The following is a 16242-nucleotide window of genomic DNA, read 5'->3' as shown; positions in this document are numbered from 1 at the left end:
GGAACTCAACCCCCCTCCCTCCATCCCCCCCCCCCCCCCCCGCCCCTCCCCCCTGCACTCATGTTTGCCACTCCTTCTTCCTCTCTCCCTCTCGATGTTGACAAGAAAAGTTCACAGCTGATGCCTCGGAGTGAGCGTGTGTGCGTCTGTAGTGTCGGACAGGTGAGTTTTTCATCTGTGTAGCTGCAGAGAAAGACGAGGCAGAGAGATGCTGTTCGGCTTCTGGATCTGGATCGTCCTGCTGCTGCTCCCGGCTGGGACAGAGGCTCAGAGTGGAGATATGGAGACTGACACTGGTGAGGCATTTAAAAAAAAAAAAAAAAAAAAAAGAGTATTTATTTGGTGATTTTTTTAGGATTTAGCAGAGACAGTAAGAGTATGTGTTCAATTGAGATGCTGCTTGGATTCTTAATGTAAAGGTTTTTTCCCCACAAGATCTAGGTCTATACCACAGAATACGGTTAAAAGGATGAGATCACCGACAGAAAGACTTCCCTTGTTGACAAGTGGCTTTTGGTCGGCTCGTCTCCTATTGGCTTATCAACACTAACAGAAATATTCTGAGTCATTTAGAGACTTGGAAATCTTATCATGTTGTTGAAAAGCCGTTGGTGCGTGGCTAACATGGTGATTATACTGTTAAAACTGTTCTACAAACCAGTAATGCCTTAAAATACCCTTACATTTACATTAATTCACCCCTTAATTCATGCAAAATCCCCTTAAAATGAGTTAAGGGATTTATTAATGGAGGAGATCCCATTGAAACCTCCTTAAACACCCCTTAGTGTTTGGCTTACTTTCTAATTTAATGTAAAAGTGAAAGACAGGAACTTTTCCATTAATAACTCATTAATAACCCTGTAAACCTGCACAAAAGGCATGAAAAATCTCTTAATTTCTAGTGTCTCTGTGAACCAACCCATGAATAAATCCCTTATAAACCCATGATACTAAAGCTATGTTATTTTTAATGGATAATTAATGTTTATGTAATGAGAAATTAAGGACATTTCAGGGATAAAAATGAATATTGTAATCTTTGGTGACACAACTCCGTATAAGAAAATAAATGCATCATATCTTGGTATGAAAGTGATCAGAATTATGATCTTCGTAACAATTACAACTTTCCGAACCCTCTAAGGAATGAATGGATCTAAACCAAATAACATAGTGCAACTCATAGCAGTAAAGAACCTGACATGATGATGCTCTTTCTGTTATTTTCACCATTATTTGTCTTTTGATTTGATATTCAAATTTTTATCATTATAATAGAGAGCAAAGATCAAGCCAAAATTGCCAGAAATGTATTCGGACACCACATCTAAAAAAAAATCGTCATTCAAGACCGATATTCCCTCTAAACTGATAGTTTGGTGACATAACATCTAATAATTTATCACATTGACCAAATAATAATAGAAATTTAGGTGGTAAATAATCTTAGACACAGGGACTTTCCGTAGCTTAGGGTTTATTGAGTTTACTGTATACAAAGGATTTTTTACAGTATTAGACATAGAAATATGAAACATAAATGAAATATATGACCTCTCTAAAATCAGGAGTGATGATAGACACCAGAGGTGGGGACTTGAGTCATATGACTTGGACTCGGGTCACAGTTTGAATTGCTTGAGACTTGACTTGATGCATGAAGAGAAGCCTTGAGACTTGACTTGACTTGGGTTCTGGTGACTTGTGCTACATTTAGACTTGAGACTTGACTTGAGAATTGTGCCTCAAGACTTGAGACTGACTTGGGACTCGAGCAAAATCAACTTGGTCACACCTCTGATGCACACTTACGATTTCATCATCTTTGCTCTGTGTTTCTCTCCCCACAGAGCCCAGAATGACCTGCACCTCTCACGTCAGTCGGTCAGGGGGAAACAGCCTCACCTGCAGCCTCGCCAACGGCAACAGGGACAACGAGGACGATGAAGACGACGAGGGCGACGACATAGAGAGCATGACTGTCTGGTAATGTTGACACCTTTTCATGTGAAGTGCATCCCTGTCCTTGAGGAATGAAATGAGTAATGAGTAGTCCTGTTCACAGCCCCCATGACACGAAGTGGAAGAAAATCAAGTGTGTGGGACGGCCTGGACACACCATCACCTCCGCTGACCTGGCTCCCATCACTATTGAGTACGACCTGACCATTCAGTTAAGAAGAGGTGGAACAATGACCAGAAAACTCGACTTGAGGAAAATAGGTAAATAATGTTTTCTTTGGCTCTTCAGAGTTTTGCAGTGGGGATTTAACAGCAAAACAACACCAACGCATCTGAGGAGGTTGAGTGTGTCGGTGTGTGTGTGTGGGGGGGGTGTTGCTCCAAAACCCAGGCCTGTCCCAAGGTATCACTGACTCACAAATACAAATTCATTTTCATGCATTCATTTTTTATCTGTAGGTGGAACAAGTTATATTTCACAGAAAAGCTATTATCACTTTAATGACTAATAAAAGCGAAAGTGATTTGTGGCAATTACTTTTGGATATTCATGATTCATAATGATTCAAATGTCAGTGAAGTGACACACATGCCCTGCCTGTCAAATGCCATATGTGGTTAAGTTTACCCTGGACACTTGGTGGTGAAACTCTCAGTTAGTTCATTTTATAGCCAAAGGACTGGTAGCCACAAACAGATCAGAGAAGAATTTCATGGTGAGAGATAGATACTGAAATATTCATTAGGCTGATCTGCTCGTCTGCATGGTGTTTGGCTGTGTGGGTGGATTATGGAAGAAGTTGATGTTAGGTTATAGACAAGCTGTCTACCACTTCAAACCAAAATCTAATTTACCCTTAAATACGTATATAAATACCAAACAAGCCATTTGGGCTAATACATATTTTGGCCTAAACCATGATTATGACATTTCTTTTGACTGGTTTAGCACAATGATTCTCAACCTTTTTCATATCAAAGACCCCTAATTTAGTCCACATTAGAGTTATTTTTATTGTTAGATATGATTTTGTCCAGAATTCCATGACTATCTGTATTGTAGGTAGAGAGATAACAGTGAAACTATGATCAAAACAATTCTTCTGCATTCTCTAATTGTGTTAACTTCTTGTAAATGAAATAATGCTGAAGTTTAACAATTCATCAATTTTCTGGGGACCCCCTGGAACCCCCTCAAGGACCCCTGGTGGTCCCCGGACCCCACATTGAGAACCACTGGTTTGGAGCATATGTGTCAAACTGAAGGCCTGTGGGCTAGATCAGGTCTGTCGTGAGTCTTAATCTAGATTGACTGTTCACACCCATACTTGCAGCCAGTGTGGGACTAAGAAGTGCCAGCCGCCACATGAAGCTCATTATTAAGCTGCATGCTTAACAGCATTCAGCCAACACAATTTCCAAACAGGGGTTCTGCCTGGTCACGTGGGACTTAAATTGATACTGGACTCTTGATTTGTTCTGACTTGACTTGCTGTTCTACATTTAGACTTGAGACTTGACATTAATGACATGGACTTGACTTGGACTTGACTTGGTAATGCACATTTAGACTTGGAACTTGACTTGTGACCAAGTTGAGCAAAGTTGACTTGGTCACACCTCTTTACAGTTATACTTCTAGATGTGAATGGGCTTGAACTCTGAATCAGAGCCTGTACTGGCATGATTTAGGCAATTTCATCCCTTACTTGAAAAAAAAAAATGTTACTATTAAAGGTGCTACATGTAGCATTTGAACATCAATAAATTGTTACCACATTCATTTTGAGACATTAATTGTTACCTTAAACCAATGAGACCATCACCTAGAAGACTGGCAGTATCTACCGGCCTCTAAGCTGAATTTTACATTGTGTGTCACTGGGTCAGAGTTGGCGGGAAATCTGCTGGATTGCTTTATGGCACAAAACAGGAAGAGGGCGCTGTTCTTCCAGTGTAAACAACTAAAACTCATTTGTTCATGGTAATTACAGCAGTTAATTTGACAATATGTTGATGTTGAAAATGCTCCACGCAGCTCTTGTAACAAAATGACTCTGACTGATCACTTTCCGCCTTCAGAAATGCCATTGCAGAGCCAAGTGAAACCACTACTACGAAGCCATAGTGGTTTCATTGTATTACATACCTCATTGTTTGATTATCGTCCTTTGCTTGTTTACTGTTGCTCTGCAGTTAAACCGAGAAGTCCTGAGGTGTGGAATGCTACTTTTCACCCAGAGTTGAACAAGGCTGTGATTTATTTCCGAAGTACATACCAAGAAGACTACCTTAAACTAGGCACTCTACTATTTCAGCTTGACATCTGGAGTGCCGGCAACCCACCAGTGGTAGAATTATTTGATTTTGATTGCTTGAATCTCTTCAGAACTGTAAATTGTATCCTGGCTTTAGCAATACATTAATTTCTCATTTATGTGAAACACTAATTGTCTGTCACTGTTTTCCTGTGCATAGCCACAACAAAACATCTCAGGCGAGGTTGTCACCATTGAAGGGGAGTACCTCCGAAAAAATGCAGATTACCATGTCAAAGTGCGAACAATACCAAACAGGTATTTTGAAGGCACCTGGAGTGACTGGAGCCCCACTGTCAGTTTCTCCACCCACATTGGTAAGAACACATCACTTTGTACACATTCAGTTTTGCTTTACGGCACGACAGGAGAACGTTCCAGATCATTCTCTCTTTCTTCCGCCAAGACTCCAAAGAGGACCCTGAAGAAAGGCCGGTGCTGCTGTATTACTTGACTGTGGGTCTTATCACTTTGTCGCTGGTCGCTTGGGGCATTTTTTTCCTCTGGAAGAAAAAGTAGGCCATCTCTCCTTTGTTGCCAGAAAATGCCATAGTTCATTTGCATGTGTTCCATACATTAAATATCTTAACGTCTTTTTTTACCCTCACAGAATACACACTTATATGTGGCCAAGCATTCCACACCCTAAACACGCTCTTGTGCAGATATACAAACCAATTAAAGTAAGTTTTTTTTCACTTAAAAAATAAAGGTGCAAACTGGAACTGAAAATGGTTCTTCAGAGTGATGCCATAGAAGAACCATTCCTGGTTCCACAAAGAACCTTTCAAGAACCTTTTAAAGAGTTACTGAACCCCAAACCCAAATCTGTGGTGAAGCCTGACATCTAAGGGTGAAAACTAGGGTACTGAACTGGCCTTCTACTATTGGCTGGTCTTTGGTGCCAGGTGATGTCATCACCTGTTCTACTCTATGGAAGGTGAGATCACCTGGCACCAAAGACCAGCCAATAGCAGATGACCAGTTCAGTACCCTACTTTTCACCATTAGGTGTCGGGCTTCACAGCAGATTTGGGTTTGGTTTAGTTACGCTTTAATCTTCTTTCTTTAATCATCTTTGGGTTCTTAATGCTTAGTTATTGGATGGTAGGTGACGGCATAATATGTAAAATAACCAAACCCATCCTAGTATTATATTGTGCAATTGCAAATGAGGCAATACAAGGACAGATAAACAAAATGAAATGGTTCTTCTATGGCATCACTCTGAAGAACCTTTTTTGGCACCTTAATTAACACACTGGAGGTAGTAGTGGCGGATTCAAACTTGTTCGCCCATACCCATGATGCCCAAACTTGACTGTGTCTTTGCTCTGAACCTGCAGGCCCTTCCAGTGAGCTTCAACCCCGAGGCGTTCAGCGACCTCAAGATCTACCCGGTGGAGAGAATCGAGGAAATCGAAGCAGAGTCCACGGCTGCCGACGATATCCTAAACCTGAAGGACCCCTGCTCTGCCCAGGCGTCCAGCGGGGAAACCTTCGACAGCTCCAGAAGCAACACTAGCCTGAACACAGAGGAGTCGGAGGTGTCCACGCTGCTGAGCTCCTCGGGAGGAGAAGACTGCCCTCGGAGCAGGAGCCCGTCCCCGTCCCCCGCTGGCGTCCCGCAGCCAAGGGACGGACCAGACGGAACGGATGCATCGCAACCCGAGCACAACACTGGAAAGAATTACCCCGAGATGTATGGAGTCGCCCAGCAGGGCAAGGACGAGGCGTACGTCACCATGTCCAGCTTCTATCAGACCAAGTAGAGAAAGAGACACAGACAGGGTCGGATTAACCAACCACAGGGCCCCTGGGCACACATGTCCTATAGGGCCCCCCACCTCTCGGTATGCACAAACAATACAAACGTAAACCTTTTACAGGTTCAAAGTAATCTGAAACTCAGATTTAGCTATTACAAACTGCCATTCCTTCTATCTAGAGCTCACTCATTCAATTTGAGAGTGATAACATTTGTCCAACCCCAAGGCAAGCTTTAGTTCCTAGTTTTAGGTGGTGGGGCTTCCCTTTGTTTACATTTGGATTGCAGGTTGTGGCTTTAAGGAGGTGAGGTGATAGGTGGCGAGAATGAAGGACCAAAAAAAAGTTAAATGTTGAAATTTATTGAAAAGGTTTGACTGTCTGTACCTAGACCCCCCTGCCCCACCAGTAGATAATTAGTGCTCTGCATCTTAGCTGGATGATACTCACTAAATGCATTGCTCATAAACATACAAGCAAGAGGTGGCAATTTAATAATTGTGATTGGGGCCTCCGCATTAAAAGAAATGTCATTGGAGGCTGTGACTTGGGGCCCCCATCTGTCTGGCCTATATCTGTCAGGACAGCTGACTGCACATTTCAATTGAAATTCGTGAAATGTTGTAAAATGCATTGAACACGGACACAGGACTTAGAATATTTTGGGGCCCCTGGTGGTCTGGGGCCCTGGGGCATGTGCCCTGCATGCCCGGTCAGTGATACAGGCATGGACACAGAGATAGATAGAGATATAAACAGCGAGACTGTAGCTGCTCGGTTTTGTAAGTCGCTTTTTATTGGACAAGACTGTAAAGGGTAAGTTTTCCAAATGTTCCATACTGACAAATCTCCACACAGAGTAGCATTCTTTCATCTGGTGTTGCTCAGAAGTTGGTTGTTGGGGGAACTTTAAAAACAAAGCTGCCTCTACCTTGTCTGATTTGGTTTGCACTTAGAGCAATGTAACTCCTATCTATGAACAAGGCACTCAACCCCAAGTTCCTCCAACGACCAACAGCACCAGGTGATGATGACACTGTGCAGCTCCCAGGTGAGTCTTTATGTGTCTGCTGTAAATAAGAATGTGTTCTTTTTTCCCCAACTTGGTAATATAAGGGTCAAGGAAATATACAAATACAATGCTGCTTCCTACCATATCATGCACAACAAACACCTCGGGTTTCCCTATGGCAACAGCTGAAATAAATACACCGAATGTATGCTTCACTTTCTCAGACTCAGTGTGTTCCTAAGCATTTCTGATTGTAATATTTCACTGTAGATGAATGTGTACTATATATCTATTGTAATTTCTGACTGTACTATGATATACTGTTTGTGTCACCAGCCATATACCAACAAGTTATTTGACTATTTAAATGAAGCTTATGATGTAGCATCTCATGAAATAAAATACAATTTCAATGGATATTAAAACATAGAATGTTGCCTTGTTTTCATTCTTCAGTCTTTAGATAACATTCAATTGTAGTTATATGCAATATAAATAAGTGTAAAGGGAATCACAGCACTGGAAAAGTCAATCTCAAAACTAAGATACACATTGACTACATTTATTTGGAAAGAAATTATTTTAGAAATTACAAAAGCAAAAACTCAGTTTTATAAAATAATGACTTACAGCTGGTAGTAAAGCAAAGTCCTATCAACTTAACACATCATAAGGCTAATCATGATTATTTTAATATTATGTAAAAGCCGCATTATGTTTCATCAGCACAATTAATCATATGAAATATTAGGTGTTTTAAGTAAAAGTCCTTTGATTTGATGGGATCCACTCCAAATTCATAGCTTCCAAGCGTTTTTCATCATTAGAATAAAGTAGACGTCTCTGTCAATGGAGGCGCTGACTCCACAGTAATAGTTAAGAAACTCCTCTTTGGTGACCTGCAGATGAGGAGAAAGAGAGGCAGTGAGCTCTGCAATCCACCCACAGCATGACAGAGGCAGACAAGTGGAAAATTATATTAGAATAAATACAGTTTGATGAAGACCTGAAAATAGCTGGAAAAAAAGATAAGGTCATTGCAGCGGAAGATTTTGAAGTATACACCCTCAGTGCAGTAGCTGGGTTTCCATCCAAGTACTTATTTATGTGAATTATGATGTACCAAAGGCTGAATGGAAATTACACATTTCCTCAGTATCACAAAAAAATGCTTTAATACTTGGTGGATGCACAAAAGTTTTTTTTTTTTTTTAAATAAAGACATTTTTGAAAAAAATAGCAATGGAAACACATCTGAGGCCTTCAACCCAGCTGATCAGAAGCATCCAATTCACATTTTTTGTGACATTTCAAAAGTTCACTTAAAGCTGCACTCCTGACCCAAATCTGAGAATATTTTTTATTGTCAGATATGATTTTGTCTAGAATTCTATGACTATCTGTATTGTAGGTAGAGAGATAACAGAGAAACTATGATCAAAACAGTCATTCTTCTACATTCTCTAATTGTGTTCACTTCTTGCAAATGAAATAATGGTGAAGTTTAATGATTCATCAATTTGCTGGGGACCCCCTGGAACCCCCTCAAGGACCCCTGCACTGTAAAAACTCATAGTGCGATTTAGTGAAATCATCTTTATCCATTAACACAATGTATATAGATGTGTTTGTCAATTTCAACTTAAAAGTGCTAGTTATGAGCTTCATGACTTAAAATCATGAGTTCACATCTTGTGACTTAAAATTATGAGTTGAAAGAACACCTTATAAAGCATTCACTAAACTCAACACTGTTAGTTTATTAGCAGACTTCCCAGTATGCATTGCATTCGGTTTAACTCTCCAGAAACTCTTCCTTCTTTTGGTTTGAATGAAGTTACAGGATAGAGACTTGTTATGTATGTATGTTTGGTGAATCATAGGTCAATTTCTGATAAAAAAAAAACAACCCAAAAAACATGATAAAATCTACTATCTATCTTATCTATGTATCTGGGAATTCACAGTCAAGTAAGTTCCTCTCTGATGCACATGGCAAGTGCAATCCACTACAAGTAAGTGTATTGCAGCTGCATAGCCTACTATATGCTGAACTGTGTATTAATCATGTGATACAAGAGGAACTTGAACTTAAACCTAGCAAACCTTGTGAAAAAATAAGTAACACTGGATTTTAGTTCATTAATTAATGCATTCAACTTGGAAACACGAATCAGCATGACATTTGTTGATTGAACTTATTGTCTTAAGTTCACTCAGTTAGCTTTTCTACATTAGAACAACTAACTAATGATCTTTGACCTAACTATTCAATACTACTTCAGTCAACTCACAATTTTAAGGCAGCAAGGAAACTTGTTTTTAAGTTGAACTGCCTTAATATTTTTTGCAGTGTGGTGGTCCCTGGACCCCATGTTGAGAACCCCTGGTTTAGGAGACAGTTTGTCAAAAAGAGTGAATCTACTGCATCTCAGTTAGGGGCAGAGGGTTTGGGTTAGACCCCACAGGACAGATGATGTCAGAAGTAGCATATCATGTGTATGCAGTTATGAATTATACCTGTAACTAAAGCTGAAAAAGGTGTATGATTAGACATTTTTCAATACAAAATGTAATGGCCATAAGATTTTTTTTAAGGTCATTCAAATTCCATATGGAGCTACCAAGATGTGACATCAGTCATTAACCCCCCTGGAGGGGCCCCTCTGCCCGTCAGTGAGCTGGGTGCAGCGCCTGGCAGCTGCAGCACTTCTACAACTGAAACATGTCTAGCAAAAAAGAAAGTAGAGGAGAGTTAAAAAAGAAAGTAGAGGAGAGTTGAGGAAACAAAAAGAGAGGAAGTAAGGCTGTGTCAGCACATTTGGATTAGAATCTGTCAAAATCATTGGAATAAGTTTATGGAATGCATTCTAGTCATTTGCACTTTGGATTGGACTTCAATTACAGTATTAAAAAAACCGAAGTTTGATATTTATGAGCTATTTATGGCTAAGTGCAATCTTGTTTGCTGGATTGTCAAAGAAAAAATTAAGGGGGGGGGGGGGGGCGGGGGCGGGGCTACCATGTTCTTTGCCCAGGGCCCCCAAAACTCAAGATTTGCCACTGATTAGAGGAGATGCACTTTGTGATTTAGGCTGCTAAGACAGGAATTTTACATTAAAATCTTGCCTAGTGCAACTTCAAAATGCACTTGACAGTTGGATGGAAACAGCTTTCCTCAGTTCAGAAACTGAAGGCTGAAGATTTACTGGACTTTTATACAGACGAAAGGTTGGTGAAGTGTATATACAGGAATGTGATCTAAGTCAACCTGCCAGATTGAAAATTGTTGAACATATAGAGATAGAAAATAAAAACATATATAGGAAATAGAAAAACCTTGACATCTGCTGGCTGACACTGAGTAGCACCAACCACCAAACTCCAAAAAAGTTTGTATCTTGTATGGTTCTTGTGAATAGTGTCAAAATATTACTTTTTTCATTTCATAGCTTATTGGCTATATGGCATATTTAACCATTTTTTTGGACAAATTATTTCTTTATGGTACATTCTTAAAATAAAAACCATACAATATACTCTGCAGCTCTTTGAAAGCATATTTCATAAATTCCTCCTGGGTTACCTATTGCATTTAGAAAATAATACCAGCAAAAATATGTCAATGATTACATCGCCTTTTTGCATGCATATGTTACAGTAAAGTCCGAATGTAAATATCCAAAATGTAAATATCCTAATCTTATTCAGTAATTTATGGAAAGAGCTTCAGTTGCAGAGCTATTGCATTGTAGAAGACACACATAACATTCAGTCACTGTGCCATGGACATATGGTCAGAATAACAATTTCTAACCACACTGACTGGGAAATTTATACTAGATGGTAGAGATTTAGTTTGGGACATGGGCCGATGTGTTGGCCTTACTGATACAGAGCTTGTACAAGTCTCCCACGTTTACCTTACACCACCTGATAAGATTATGGCAGAGGTGTGACCAAGTCAACTTTGCTCGAGTCCCAAGTCAGTCTCAAGTCTTGAGGCACAAGTCTCAAGTCAAGTCCCAAGTCTAAATGTAGATTATCAAGTCTAGTCCAAGTCAAGTCCATGTCATTAATGTCAAGTCTCAAGTCTAAATGTAGACCAGCAAGTCAAGTCAGAACAAATCAAGAGTCCAGTACCAATTTAATATCTTAAAGAAAACTAAATATCTAGGACTTTTCAATGCAATATGGTTTTAATAGGATAAAAACTTGGTAAGAGCACCATGAGTTTGATTTCTAGAATCAGTTTCAACTTCAATAAATACAATCATTCCATACAAATTCAGATAACAGAATTTAAATTCAGTCGTCTGCTGGAACAAATCTCATCACTTTCAATCTAAGTCGTTTACACAAACACAAGATCTCAAGTCAAGACTTTAGAAACCTTTTCAAGTCATCAGAGTACAAGTCAAAGTCAAGTCCCAAGTCAGCAGAACCCAAGTCAAGTCAAGTCTCAAGTCTTCTCTTCATGCATCAAGTCAAGTCTCAAGCGATTGAAACTGTGACTAGAGTAACACAAAGCATAAAGCGTTACCTTCCCATCCTTTTCGTAAGGAGAGTCAAAGCTGTCCAAGAACTTCCGGAACACCTGATCCTCTGTCCACTCCCCGTTTTGATACTTGGGATGGTACTTGGCATTATAAACCCCCCTCAGATCTTCAACGGTGATCACCCCGTCCCCATTCTTATCCAGTTTTCGAAATGCTTGCATGATCACTTCTTTCCTGGCGTTAGACATCGGCGGCTGCAATCAAACACAACAAGCATCCCACCCATGAGCAGTAGACCATGTAAGTTCTAACGACCTGAACTTCACACTGACAATTCTTTATATTTACCCTGAGAGTGATGAGGAATTCATCAAAGTCGATCATCCCGCTGCCGTCTCGGTCAAAGTGCTTAAAGAGCATCGCGGCCTCCTCCTTCTCAATGAGGACGCCGTAATCGTTTAACCCCTTCACAAACTCCTTGAAATCCAGGGTGCGGTTGTTGTTATCGTCCATTATTTTGAAGGTTCTGACAAACATGGATGATTACAACTGAGTCAATACACGTTTTAGACAGCAACTTTAAAGTTTATACCAGTTTAATTAGGTGTATTTCTATACACTTTACAGAGGAAGGAGTTGTGTGTGTGTGTGTGTGTGTGTGTGTGTGTGTATGTGCATGAGTGACCAATAGGGCATCGGCTCAGTATAACATGAGGAAGTTATTCCGAATATCAGGAGATGCGTGACACAAGTTATGAGTGTTACGAAACATACATACCCGAGGATGAAAAGTAGAATTTGTCAGATATGAAGTTAATGCCATGCTTTATTACAGAAGACATACAGGAACATACAGTGTGTGTGTAGGTGGCAAAACTATCACTCACACATCTGATGGTCTCTTAGTTGGACTGCAACAATATGTACATCACTGCCACACAACAGGGCTGCCATTACTGCCATTACAGCTGTGCTTTTAATTGTTTTTTACCTTTTTAAGAGTACATTTTTTGACAACTTTATGCTGGGAACTGCTGTTTTTGACTGGATCTTATCGTAGATTTACAAAGATTTCCCATGTATTGCCTTAATCAGAACCATAGTTTTGTTCTGTCTTTCTGGCATCAGTGTGCTGCCAATATACTTCCACTGCTCTTCAGTGAGAAGTGGAGCAGTCGATCGGCCAAACAGAGAGATGATGACAGAACGTCGTGGCTCGTCTCGGCCTGGAAAACCGCTCGGACCGTTGGAAAACCGATTCCCGTCTGGGTGAACATTGGAGATGTTTAGACCAGAAAGGGCCGAGCAGAAACAAAGCGTCCTTGGAAATTCAGGATAAAACCATGCATGCTGGTTCCAGGTCTTTCTGGAGCACATCTACTTCTACATCCTGGAGGACAGAGTTGCCTGCTGCTGGTTTTCTATCTTACCAGGTAGTGAACTCCATGCGCCCGCTTTCCCAGGTGTAAAACCAGGACTGAAACCCACTGCACAGACCACCTCACCTGCCCAGACCCTTGATGCCGGAGGAGCCTCGGGCCAGACACTGCAGCCTCAGCTTCTCCACCGGGTCGGAGCACGCAGACAGCTGCCGCTTGGCATTCATCGCCATCTCTCGATCATGCCTCGACGTCCCCGCCATCACTGAACCTGCATAATGAAGCACATTTGTTATTAAAAGACTAACGGTGCAAAAATTAAGGAGCTCTCAATAATTCAGACAGAGCTCCTAATATATTCCTGGAGGTTCAGAAAGCCACCCATTAGGCCCTGGCTACTCTTTCTTGAGGAAAAGACAAACAGTATGAGATTGGGATAAGGCACTAAGGCTGAAGATCAAGAAACAACAGGCAGAGCAGCTGTCATAGGATAATCTGAAGTAAAATGTCTATATTTCTCTTTCTTTCATATACAAGTTTTTACACACACATACAGCAAATTTCACACTGATAACAACATCCATGCAATGATATGTGATATTTCAAGCTGCAACTTTATGAAAAAGATTTGTCTTTATTTGTTACAATAGCAGTAGAATTGCTATAAGTGCATTTTAATGCCATTTTCTTTTAGATAGATCATGATTGAAGAAGCTCTACGTTTTGCTTTTATTTGATAGATACAGTAGAGAGAGACAAGAAAGACTGGCAGATGACGTGATGAGAAGTGAGGAGACTGCTTTGGTCTATGTCTTAACCAAAATCTGTGAAATAATGGATACATCTTTAATAACGCCACAAACAATGTCATTTGGGGCATTGCAACTGCACTAGGTATTCATTTACTTTATGTATTTTAAACAACATTATAGTATTTATAACAAGTGGAATGAAACAGTTGGGCAGGTAAAAGTATCAAACAATAGCCTAAGTAACAACAAGTATCAAGTAATAAATGGGATCAAAGAGAATGTATCAACAAACTGTCAGAATTACAAATGTATCATGGTTGAAAGCAGGTTAACGTTAGCTTTATAAAGGGTCATGGAAGGTTTTGCTTGACCATCCATCAAACAGGTTCATATCATGTATTTTTTCCCCCCAAATAATAGTCTAAAAAGCCTTCTGTCGGATATAATTCGTCCACTGTGAACTTACCTTGAATAGTTCAAACAGTAGCGTGAGTTTAAAATTGAAAGCAACAGATCTTCCAGCAGTAGGAAACAACAACGACGTCCGCCTTTGCCCTTCCCCAAGCGTTCCACGGTTTCCATGGATATGTGATGTTCTCTTCCGCGATTGGCTCCTCAATCCTCGCTAAAGAGCCTGAAAGAAAAGAGCTCGCGCTAGGCGGCAGTAGTCGAAACACCAGCTATGAATCATGGTTGTACAAAGTTACAATGAGCGCTTGCCTTGCGTTTTATTATACGTTTATTGCCTTTGTAGGCCTTCAATTGTGTTCGTCAGCAAAAACCTATACGTACGTCTACACTGACAGATACATGAGATGCATACTGTGGGCATTTTTGAGGTCTAATCAAATCAAATATAGTAGGCTATCTGCTTTAGCAAATAAAAGCCACTACGCAAATGGGCTATTCAATGGCAAGGCTCTTTCACTTTCCTTGAGTTACATGGAACTGGGGATCAAGATTCATATAGTTTAGTTCTAATCCAATGATTTGTTATTCTATGGCAAGGCTACCTCAGACTGCTATGGGATCTTTTTCTGTACTGAGATATTTTGTAGACATTTTCTGCTTTTTAATCATCCCTCCAGTGCTACAATGAAATGTACCTTAAAAATGCACTAAAATTATTTACTTAAAATGCTTTACATGTTGCTTTTTTGTTTTTCCTGAAAGTTTGTTCCATTATGCCTTAAAAGAGGATGCAGCTTTTTTTGATTTGATTTAATTTGGGCAAAAAGAAGTAAACACCTACACACAGTAGTACCCATCCAGAGGCATTTCTGGACCCAGAGGACAACACATGAAAATATTAACAATACTGATTTTCAATGTGTAGTTATTTTCAAAGTCTACATTTTGGCACAGTGGAGCAACTTTTTAGACAAGACAGAAAACGCTGAACTGCTGACAGTTTTCAGAATACCACAGCATTTTCATTAAATCACTCTCAAGACATATTTGAATGTCCCACATTTACAATATTTCTGGCTAATTCCACCTTCAGACAAAGAAAATATACAGTATATAATATTTTAATAAGTTTTATTTAATTACACAACACTGGCATAGTAAACCATACATTATCTTGTATCTTATTAATACACTAAAACACAGGACTTATAGGGATTGACAAATCAGAACTACTCTCTATTTCCAGAATCAGAAGAATGTGCTGAGACGATGAAACACAATAAATATCCAGAAGCTATATTCAGAACATACAACCAAACTCAAAATACTTCATCACCAGAATCACCAGTATGATCAGACAATCTCAGCCTGGGGCACACTAAAGGTTTGTAGTGCTGTTTGGAGGGAATAGGCGACTAACTAAGACAGAAATAACTATACAGTGTGATTTACTGTTAACAGGCGGGGTGAAAGATAATAAATAGAAAGTCACATTTGACATTTTCTGTATATTATTATTATTAAGCCCATATAATACAAAAAATATATCAAACAATATATACAAGAGCGTATCAGTGACAAAGACATGGACAGATCAGGATCTCTGGCTTGCTGGGAAAGACTCAGCAGATGACATACAGGTAGTTAAACATATTCAGTGTACATGCCAGTAAGAGTATGAACCAATGTTACTCTGAGACCCTCATAAATAATCATCATTTCTTCCCCCTGACAGCGTGAAAATCCAACCTTCTGGACACAGTGAAGCATATTTTGAGAACGTAATGTTTCAGAAACTCGTTGACTGACCTGATGCTCGGCTGTGCCTGCCAGCAGGATCTCTTGAGTGGAGATTTTTCAATGCAAAAGCTATTTAAAGGTCACTTTTCGTATTCCTGTTTGTGTGAGACGATACAAATCAAACCGTGGATGGTGAAAATCTGCCATTTTCACATGGAGGTGAAAAAATTGTATGGTAGTTTAAAAGAAACATGGCACAATTCGAACCAAATAGACTTCATTTTTACCTTTAAATACCATATACACAACTGGTCAGACAAAAAAACAAACAAAAACAACAACATTTTTGATGTTTAAATATACATAAAGACAGTCGTTATCATTTTCTGAATAAATTTG

At 39.8% G+C, this 16242-nt stretch overlaps 2 protein-coding genes across 3 annotated transcripts; one reads left to right on the top strand and one right to left on the bottom strand.

Annotated features, from left to right (window-relative positions):
• The first annotated feature begins 152 nt into the window (after positions 1 to 152).
• Positions 153 to 7468, top strand: il7r (interleukin 7 receptor). Of its 2 annotated transcripts, XR_013507264.1 has the most exons (9): positions 153 to 296; positions 1854 to 1989; positions 2069 to 2226; positions 4162 to 4316; positions 4444 to 4600; positions 4690 to 4798; positions 4894 to 4966; positions 5630 to 6172; positions 6369 to 7468. XR_013507264.1 is itself a non-coding variant. In XM_078289211.1 (8 exons), the coding sequence occupies exons 1-8, from the start codon at positions 209 to 211 to the stop codon at positions 6053 to 6055; spliced, it is 1302 nt and encodes a 433-aa protein (XP_078145337.1). In that variant the 5' UTR covers positions 153 to 208; the 3' UTR covers positions 6056 to 7468. The 2 variants fall into 2 exon arrangements, 1 of the variants encoding a protein (XP_078145337.1); XM_078289211.1 differs by having other exon boundaries at positions 5630 to 7468.
• A 326-nt stretch (positions 7469 to 7794) lies between these two features.
• Positions 7795 to 13203, bottom strand: capslb (calcyphosine-like b). The gene is made up of 4 exons (XM_071914329.2): positions 13067 to 13203; positions 11910 to 12087; positions 11606 to 11815; positions 7795 to 7961 (listed from the first exon to the last, which is right to left on the bottom strand). Exons 1-4 carry the CDS (start codon positions 13201 to 13203, stop codon positions 7860 to 7862), a joined length of 627 nt encoding a protein of 208 aa, XP_071770430.2. The 3' UTR covers positions 7795 to 7859.
• Positions 13204 to 16242: the final 3039 nt, after the last annotated feature.

The sequence above is a fragment of the Centroberyx gerrardi genome, chromosome 2, assembly GCF_048128805.1.
Source record: "Centroberyx gerrardi isolate f3 chromosome 2, fCenGer3.hap1.cur.20231027, whole genome shotgun sequence".
NCBI classification, from domain to species: Eukaryota; Metazoa; Chordata; class Actinopteri; order Beryciformes; family Berycidae; genus Centroberyx; species Centroberyx gerrardi.
This window is presented reverse-complemented; position numbering and strand designations above follow the sequence as displayed.

What these genes read in the sequence shown, in the direction of transcription:
- capslb (XM_071914329.2), bottom strand. Translation starts at nt 13,203, where the DNA reads ATGGCGGGGACGTCGAGGCATGATCGAGAGATGGCGATGAATGCCAAG. An exon ending in AATTCCTCATCACTCTCAGG is followed by an intron (nt 11,816 to 11,909) that starts GTAAATATAAAG and finishes GTTTGATTGCAG; the next exon opens with CCGCCGATGTCTAACGCCAG. An exon ending in CTTACGAAAAGGATGGGAAG is followed by an intron (nt 7,962 to 11,605) that starts GTAACGCTTTAT and finishes CCTCATCTGCAG; the next exon opens with GTCACCAAAGAGGAGTTTCT.
- il7r (XM_078289211.1), top strand. Translation starts at nt 209, where the DNA reads ATGCTGTTCGGCTTCTGGATCTGGATCGTCCTGCTGCTGCTCCCGGCT. An exon ending in ATAGAGAGCATGACTGTCTG is followed by an intron (nt 1,990 to 2,068) that starts GTAATGTTGACA and finishes TCCTGTTCACAG; the next exon opens with CCCCCATGACACGAAGTGGA. An exon ending in ACTCGACTTGAGGAAAATAG is followed by an intron (nt 2,227 to 4,161) that starts GTAAATAATGTT and finishes GTTGCTCTGCAG; the next exon opens with TTAAACCGAGAAGTCCTGAG.